Genomic DNA, 9,084 nt, shown 5'->3' on the forward strand with positions numbered 1-9,084 from the left:
CTCTCTTCCCTCTTCTGCAGCAGGGATAGGCGGGGACCAGCTCGCTTTCCCCTCCTCCTTACCAACAGTCCCCTCCACACTTCCAGGAATCACCCAGGAAAAAAAAAAAGGCAGGAGGGGGAGGGCGAGGGGGAGGGAGCCTAGCGGGGTTTACACAGCCACTTCCTGCCAATCAGGAGCCTGCCAGCCACCTCCGGCGGCCAATGAAAGTTCTGACCATTCATAAAAATAAATACTCTTGCCACACTCCACCCCAGCCACACACAGGCACCAGGAATCCAAGCCTCTCTTTCCCCCAGCGTGTCAGTTTCCCCGTGAAACATACAAGCTCCTCTTGGAACCGGAGCAGCTCAAATATTATTCTTGTAGCTCCCGCTCTCTTTCCCGCCCTTCTCCGTCCCTCCAGCTCCCAGCACGATGCAGCCAGCAGCAGCCACACGCTGACATGAGATGCGAGTTCACCGGCTCTCGCTCTCTTCCTCCTCCTCCTCCTCCCACCGCCGACCAGCCCCGCTTTACTCCACTAACGGGAAAAGCGCTTCAGAAACGCGCGCGCACATTCACACGCACTTCCAGGAAACCAGAAAGACGCTGCGATTCTTGGCGAGAGGAAACGGATCGGTCGGCCTTTCTGCGCGCACACTCCTCCCCCCTCCTCCTCCTCCGACCCGAGCAACTTCCACCACTTTCGACTCCTCTTGAGTAGTCCTAATCCGGGAGGTATCCGGTGTGTGTGTGTGCCGGGGAGGGGGATGCGGGGGGGAGAGAGAGATTAATTGGCCCAGCCTGGGAACAAGCCTCCCATCCGGTGCGCCCCAGGCGCGCGGGGCGTTTGCAGACTCTGCTCGGCGCATCGCTTTCCCCTCCCGACCACAACCCGCCCCCCTCGCCGGCGTTGCAAGTATGGCAAAGGCAGGCGATCGGACTGGGCTCGGTTTCGGCAGAGGATCCCGCGAAGGGGAGAGCATTTTTAAATTTTGATCCCCCCCACCCCACCCGTTTTCTCCCTTCCTCTCTTTTCTTCCACTCTTGGAGAGACACACACAGGCACCTCGCTGCTTTCACGCCGCCAAAGGTAAGTGAGTTTAAAATAACGACGACGGCGAGAGCATTAATAACCCCCATCCCACTCCCTGTTTTATATTGTTGATGCCAGAAGTGGGGGACAGGGCTGAGATTGCAAAGGTGGGGAGAAGACGACGAGGAGACAGGACCAGCCCGCCCAGAGCTGGAAGCGAGGAGTAGTCAGTGCCTGGTAACTTTGGCTCCTGCACTATTGTGGTGGTTTTCATGTCGGGTGCTAGTCAGCCTGGGAGAAATAACTTTCTCCAAGTTTAATTTTGTATCCTCGTCATAAAGGATTAATTATTATGAGGGATATTAATTATTTAGGGAAATAAGGGGAATCCAGATTATAGGCAAAGCAGCACGGTGGTTTAGGTTGGTGGGGGGGGGGGTAAACAAGGACTAGAATCTGTACAAATTGGAAATCTGACAAAAAAAATAATAAAAGAAAATGCAAACTTCCAAAACATTTAACGTTTTGCTTTTGAGAGCTGGAGGACATTAATGTTCTATCTTTGTGGCTGTTGTAATTAAAACAAAACAATATGCACAGCCAACTTGCTACATTCAGGACTTTTCCATTTCCACCACACACGCCTTAAGAAAACCTAGTGGGATTGCACAACTGGGAGTATTGGGAAGGAAGTGGAAAATCAGCAGGATTTTTAAATTCAGCTAACCCAACAGAAAATTTATTTAGGAGTTGGTTTTCAAACCATAGCAAAACCTTGCTTGGAAGCCCCAGCTTATTTCCACATATTCCCCTTGTAAAGATGAATAGTGTTTCTTTGCTATTTTGTGGAATTCTATCCCTAGAATCATCAACATCATCATTATTTGTTATCACCATCATCAAAATAGGTATTGATTGCCTTTCCGTAAACCATCCTGAAGGCATTGTTGCTGCTTGAAAAATGAAGGAGACAATAACATGTAATTAAGAGCAGCGAGAAAAGGAGGGGCCTTTTGGGGTAAAGGCTGCAACTCAGAGGAAGAGCATCTACTTTGCGTTGCAAAAGGTTCCCTGGTTCAGGTGCGGCTGGGCATGTTCCGTGTCTGAAACCCTGGAAAACCACTGCTAATGGTGCCAAGACTGAACTAGACGGACTAATTGTCTGACTGTGTTTAAGGCTTTTTACTGTGTTCCTACAGTCCAACCCAAGATGTGCATATTTAAGTCCTGTCTATTTAAGTGGAAAACTTATGCCCATGCTTAAGCCTTCCGTTTTAAATGTGATCCCCTTTTCTAAAGCCTTCCAAGTCCAAAGCGATTGCAAAAAAGTTTTGCTAACAAGAGAGAAAGAGAGAGAAAGAGATGCAATGAGGTGTGGCCAGCTTGGCAGGGTGTTCTGCCATTGCGATGCCACTGTTGAAGAGACTCTTCCTTAAGTATAGAGGAAAAGGTGTGTGGGACTCGGAGTAAAACTGCCTTAGAAGATCACCGGTGCCAAGAATGTTCCTATGTGCCTCTTGTTTATGGTTAACCATCAAGGACTTGATTTAAACCCATGCAGAGATTCAACAGGTAACCTCCACCAGGGGACCATTCTGCCGCTACCCCCCCCCCCCGGGAGTGAATTGTCCAACTGCACCCAAGGCAGAAGGAAAACCCAGAGCACTGACTCACACAGAGATATGACAGGCAACACCCATCTGACATCTGACAGCAGCTCTTGTATGACTGGAAGCTGCTAGCACAGCTGATCCAAGCCGGATTTCTCTCCTCCAGCAAAGACTGGAAAGCTAGAGCAGTGACTCGCTGAGAGAGGCAGCCTTATTGTGGATGGGTACTTCAGGCTCACAAAACAGTCAATCATTTACTTTCTTTTTTTATGGGGGGAAAAAGAACATAGGAAGCTGACCTATGCCTGGTCAGGCTTCTGATCCATCCAGGATGTAGATCTACCTACTGCCTTTCCCATCACCTGCTACCTGATGTTTTTAAGTGGGGGTCCAGGAGTTGACCCTGGGACCACCTGCATCCGAAGCTTATGCTTCACCCACTGAGCCAGTGTCCCCTTCCCCAGTTTCCTAATGGCAGGGCTTGCAGTTTCTTCATACTGTTTGTTGCGCTTAGGTAATTTTAGACTCTGGACACTAATAGGCTCGCAGCCTGCCCCACTTTAGGCGGTCATGTGTTTTGCTTCCCTTTCTTCAGAATGTGGCAAGCCTTTCACCCCCTGTTCCTGCTGCCGAGGGAGACAGCTGGACCTCTGGCACAAAGACTTGCCCCATGGCAGCCACTGTTTGCTTGCAGCACCCAAGCTGGCAGGGACATGGATGGGTAACTTAACCGTTTCAAGGCCTGGACACTAAGGCAAACGTTAGCATAACATTTGCATGTGCTAATGTATATGTAGAGATGGGAACATAGGTGGAGACGCCAAGGGATTGAATCTGAGACTTTCCATGGGTGCTCCAACCACTAAGATGACAGCCCTCCCCCCTTAAAAAAAAAGAAAAACCCACCCAAAGATTCCCCCCCCAATCATCCCAGATAATTTTTTCAGTTAATTTGGAGCAGAGGTTGCCTCTACTCAGTTCCTCTTCAGATTCATTTATCCCCATTGATTTCTCACAGGCCTTTCTCCAAATCAACTCTAGATAAAGCAGTCTTAAATTAATTTATTTCCCCAGGTGAGTATCCTACACAGTAACCCAGAGCTCTCTCACACGCATGCATTCAATTTCCCTTGAATTCATTACCTGGCTTCAAACACTAGGGGGCATTAGAAAAAGGTTTGAACCCCCGTATCTCATGGGCCCACCTGTATCAGCTCTACAGTTTGGGAATTACCAAATTCCCAATGTTTGTGTGTGGGTGTGGAGGTTTTATTTCTGCATCAGAACCTCAACACAGCCCTGCCAGCCTGTACAGGGTGCTTTGGTGGGGGGGTGTGATTTCTGCCTGAAGAATGATAGGTGCAGAAAGCACCGCTCAACTCAATTTTTTTTTCAGGAGAGATTGGGGAACAGGGTACTGTACTAGAATCCTGCTGCCACATCCAAGCTTGTGTATCTGAACAACAGAACTGTGCTCTAATGTAATATAAATCCCCACCCTCCCTCTCAGTATTATTCACAGATGCCTCCTTTAAAAAATAAGAAGAAATTCCATATATTGTTTAATTTTTCTGGAGTACCATTTGCCACGTCGATTCTGCTGTGGGAATGAAGGCTTCCAAAAGCACTTTTCTGGCAGAGGTTCTTTGTAAACACTGGCGTAGCTTCCCTCCTGCCCCCCCCCCACCCAAAAGCAAGTTAACCACACCCATCCCAGTTAGTCTCCTCCCCCTAACTTTTTCAGAGGGTCTTGGGAAGCAGCTACAGTGGGATGATAAGATCTTCCAAGATGGTATCAGCAGCAGAATGGTCACTGCAGCCTGGTGTGTTCTTATGGCTGCACCACTTCAGAATCGGGAAAGGAGGAATTGAACGATGGAGTGTTTTCTCTTGCACTCTGCCCATGGAAGCTAGTATGTTGGGGGGATGATTCTTGATTTCTGTATGCATGAATGTTTTGGTGTGGGGAAACTTGTCAAATGTGCAGCCTTCAGCTTCCAGTGGTACAGTCCTGAGGAGGCTTTACCAGGCGGAGCCTGTATATTAGCTCTAAAACAGGGGTTCAGACCTTGTTGTTGCTTTTTAAGCTCACAAGCAGATACGCATCGGGTGAAGTTTCCCTATTGCTACAGCTCTGTCAAGGAGAAGCATCACCTGTTGAATTTCTGCCCACACACAGCTGGCAAAGGCATATGACGCCTACCAGAGGGGAACCAAAAATATGGCAACCCTGGTCTAAGCCACGCTTGAGTAGTCTTTGAGTCCTTATTATAGGAGACTATCAGGAGGTTCAGACCTAGAGGGCACCAGCAGAGATGGGCAACAACTTTGGGGTTCTTAATGTGTGCAGTTTGCAAATCCGTGGGAAACCCTAGACAGCTGGACAGTTCAAATTACTTGAGAATGTGCAATGAACATAACAGTGATTCCTTTCCAAAGTGACAAAAAAAGGTCTTTGCCTCCTCTTTCCCAGGAAGTAGGAAGTTGCAGGGTGTGTTTCCTTTTCATGAAATATCAGTTACAAAGGCTTTGCAGCAGGTGTTTACTTATAAAAAGACAAAAACATTTTGGGATCAAACAGGCTTATATTTATCAGGCCCCGCAAGTGCTATTTTGGGTAGTAGACTTTCAAGGTGGTAATAGTTGAACCGCTACAACCCACCCCAAGACTTCACTGCCCGCTCTCTGTGAGATTCCTTGTATGGCTCCCTATCTCCACCCCAAACTCTGGTGGGTGTTGCATTCCAAAGGAAGGAGAGTTTTCCATCCATCAAGGACCAGTATTCTGTTTTGACTACCATAGAAGCAGGTGGCGCTGTAGGTTAAACCACAGAGCCTAGGATTTGCCGATCAGCAGGTCGGCAGTTCGAATCCCCGCGACGGGGTGAGCTCCCGTTGCTCAGTCTCTGCTCCTGCCAACCTTGCAGTTCAGAAGCACGTCAAAGTGCAAGTAGATAAATAGGTACCGCTCCGGTGGGAAGGTAAATGGCGTTTCCGTGCGCTGCTCTGGTTCGCCAGAAGTGGCTTAGTCATGCTGGCCACATGACCCGGAAGCTGTACGCCGGCTCCCTCGGCCAATAAAGTGAGATGAGCGCCGCAACCTCAGTCGGCCATGACTGGACCTAACGGTCAGGGGTCCCTTTACCTTTACGTGCCTCTTACAAAATCGTTTTATGACCAGTCATATCCATATCATTAAATGTTTAGCACATTTAAAGCACCTGCCTTTCCCCAAAGAATCCTGGGAACTTTGGGGGAAGCCACCTGTTGAACTGCTATAAATGTGCTTTAAATGTATGGTGATAGATGTGATGTCAGTAGAGGGATTTGAACCCAACTCTTCCAGGTCTGAATGCATTTAAGCAGGCCTGGTCCTAGGATAAATAGCACCCTGGGGTGAGGTATGTCTGCAGCACTCCCCTCTGTGGCTGGTTTTGTAGGGTTGCCAAGTTATGTAGCTGGTGCAAGGTTGTAAAACCCGAAGGTATAACATGCCCTTGTTGCTCCCAGGCGTTCCCAGAAATGCTCATGAAAAGATCCCGGAGCTACCTGTCAATGATTTTGCCCCAGCAGTGTAGACAGAACAGTCAACAAACTCTGAACTTAGCTGGACAACAACACACACACACACTTCTTCTTCAGCTTGGCACCCAAGGAGAGCAACAGTTCTCATCCACTGCTATGTTTGAGCTACAGCCATTAGTTCCAAGAAATCACACAACCAGATCTGCGAGATCAAACAGTCTTCTATGCTTCTGTCCAGTTTAGTAACAGGAAAAGCTTTGGAGATGTGTCAACAAGGTGGGAGAGGGGTGAGGCAGTGGAAGGGAGAGTACCACTGTACACTGCAGATAAGAGGTTCCTACAAGAGCATCTTCCCTGCAGCCTGTTTTGGATATACAATCCCCTGGACTATGATACAGTGGGGGAAATATCATTGCTTCTTAGAGTGCTGGCATTGTAGAGATGGAAGGGACCCCAAAGATCACCTCTGCAATGCAGGAATATCTGCTAAAGCATCCACCCATCCTCCACTTATAAACCTCCAAGGAGAGTTTGCCACCTTCCAATACAAGGGAGTCTGTTCCACTGTTGAACAGTGCTTGGTGTTAAGACAGTTCTTCCTGTAGAGTCAGGATCTCCTTTCTTGTCACTTGAATCCACTGGTTCCAGTCCTAATCTCTGGAGCGGGAGAAATCAAGTTTGCTCCATCTTCCATGTTAACAGCCCTTTAGATATCTGATTATTATCATATCTCCTCCGAGTAGAACTTAGTTGGATACAAGTCATTGATTTTAATGGGTATATTCCCTGTATGACTAATTGGATATCACTCAGGATCCTAATATGTCCTCCCTGCTTTGATATCTGGGCACCCAAATTTGCATTTGTTCTTCTGGATATAACTTTCATGAATGATTCCCATAGTGGCAAAGATTTGTGCAAGAGCTGAGTTTGCTCAATCATAGCCAGCAAACACTGGACAACATAGCTAAGGCTTCCTGCAAGAAGTCGAAAGCTGTGAAGCCAAGTGCTCTAACAAGCCTGGCGTACTGGAATATCAACACAACATCCTTGGTTTAATCTGGTCAGCCAGAGAGTTTTTTTCTGCCCCCATCCCCAAGACCTTACCAATTTTGATGACAGTGGCAAAAAAATAATTAGGTACAGCACTAGAGTGGGCAGAGAAACCCAGTGCCCTGGTTAGGTTGCAATCCACCTCCTGCCCAGTTGGCAGATTGATCTGGTGGCCACAACCTCCCATCTCAGCTGATCTGCATGGAGTTGCAAGTGTGTGAGGTGACCACACACACACACACACACCACTGATGGACAACACCTGGAAGTTTTTGGCCAAGGGTGAATGTGGCTCTCAAACCAAAAAAAGCTCTGCTTTGGATAAAATGCCAAAGCTACTTTTCAAACAAACTTTGCTAAACCTGCTTTGTTCAGTCGTGCCGCTCTGAGATCTTTCACAGCAAATGCACAGGAATAATTTGAAGCATTTTTAGTTAGCGTGTCTCCATTTATGTGCATATTGAAACAGACCTATTTCCCAAGTTTCTTGGTTCTGCTTTTATGCCTTGTCTCGAGCAAAGAAGACGTGAGTCCAGGGGAGAGACCTGCACCTTTCACCTGGAATTTGAAAGCCGGCAGGTTCCTGCTGCATGAACCGTCTCTGCCTTCCTTTTCAGATGCTGCTCCGGTAACCGACTGAGCGTCTCTCCCGGCCAACTGGAGGCGCAATGGTCCCCCTGTGCTGGTGCTGCCCGCCAGCACCTGCACCAGCTGCGGCGGCCATGACGGGCACCGCCACAACCTCCTACCACTTCAAGAGTTTCTGTGGGGAGTTTGAGCGGGTGGAAAGCGCCCTGGAACGCCTCGAGGCCAGTGGCTTCTACTGGGGCAGCCTGTCTGGGGCCGAAGCCAAGCGCCTTTTGACCTCCCAGCCGCCCGGCGTCTTCCTCGTGCGAGATTCCTCCGACCACCACCACCTCTTCACCCTGAGCGTCCGCACCAACACGGGCATCACCAACCTGCGCATCCAGCAGCAGGGCTCAGCTTTCCACCTGGAGGCCTTGCCAGGCGCTGGCCACCCCCCGGCCTTCCACTGTGTGGTCCGGCTAGTAGAGCACTATCTGTGCCTGGGAGCAGTAGAAGGGGGCCCCTGTTACCTGGAGAGGGAGGGGCAGCCCCCAGTGCCTTTGGCCCTCACCCATCCTCTCTGCTGCAAAGTGCCCACCTTGCAAGAGCTGAGTCGCCGGGCAGTGCGTGCCAGTATGAGGGGCAGAGGCGATGCCAGGGCTCAGCTGCAGGGGCTGCCAGTACCGCAGGGACTCTTGAACTCGCTGTGCACCTGAAAGGCTCTTTTCCTTCCTAACATTCCTTGTACAGTACATAAGCAGGCCTGTCTGCACAGTGTATTGCTGGGGGCGCCTGTTTATCATTATATTTGTGGAATAAACCAACTGGTATACTGGGGGCAGCCATCTCTTCATTCATCAAAAGCCTTCAAATTCATTCTGATGCTCTCAAGATGTCAAGTATCACCAGAGAAAAGGAAAAAAGCTGCCTATTCTAGGGCCTGGGTGGGCTTGTAACACAAGCCCCCATCTCAAAAAGCACATCCAGAGAAAGGTATAAAGAACTGCTTTTGGGAGGAGTTGCATCCTTGCAGGTTCACACTTGTAATCTTGATGGCCTACGATGTAACTGTTGCCCTAGAACAGGTAAGAGTTCTCTTCTTCACCAGAAAGTCACTAGGAGATGCACTGCTCAGTGTTAAATGAGGGGTAGATGCAGTAATCTAGCAACAATCAGAAGTGTAGTAATTTTGTCAGAATAAACCAGTCTTCTAGGTGTGAGCAACCTCCGTTCCTTCAGATGTTGAACTAAAAGCCCCCTCATCCCTGACCACTTCTCATGCTTGTTGGGCTGATGGGAGTTGCAGTTCAG

General features: G+C 48.9%; 1 protein-coding gene across 1 annotated transcript; it reads left to right on the plus strand.

Annotated features, from left to right (window-relative positions):
- The first annotated feature begins 253 nt into the window (after positions 1-253).
- LOC310748379 (suppressor of cytokine signaling 3-like) lies at positions 254-8,610 on the plus strand. The gene is made up of 2 exons (XM_083584118.1): positions 254-1,075; positions 7,824-8,610. Exon 2 carries the CDS (start codon positions 7,875-7,877, stop codon positions 8,487-8,489), a length of 615 nt encoding a protein of 204 aa, XP_083440244.1. The 5' UTR covers positions 254-1,075; positions 7,824-7,874; the 3' UTR covers positions 8,490-8,610.
- Positions 8,611-9,084: the final 474 nt, after the last annotated feature.

The sequence above is a fragment of the Podarcis filfolensis genome (genome assembly GCF_964270895.1).
Source record: "Podarcis filfolensis genome assembly, chromosome: 13".
In the NCBI taxonomy this organism is placed as follows: Eukaryota; Metazoa; Chordata; class Lepidosauria; order Squamata; family Lacertidae; genus Podarcis; species Podarcis filfolensis.

Coding starts and splice junctions, on each gene's coding strand:
- LOC310748379 (XM_083584118.1), top strand. CDS start 7,875: ATGGTCCCCCTGTGCTGGTGCTGCCCGCCAGCACCTGCACCAGCTGCG.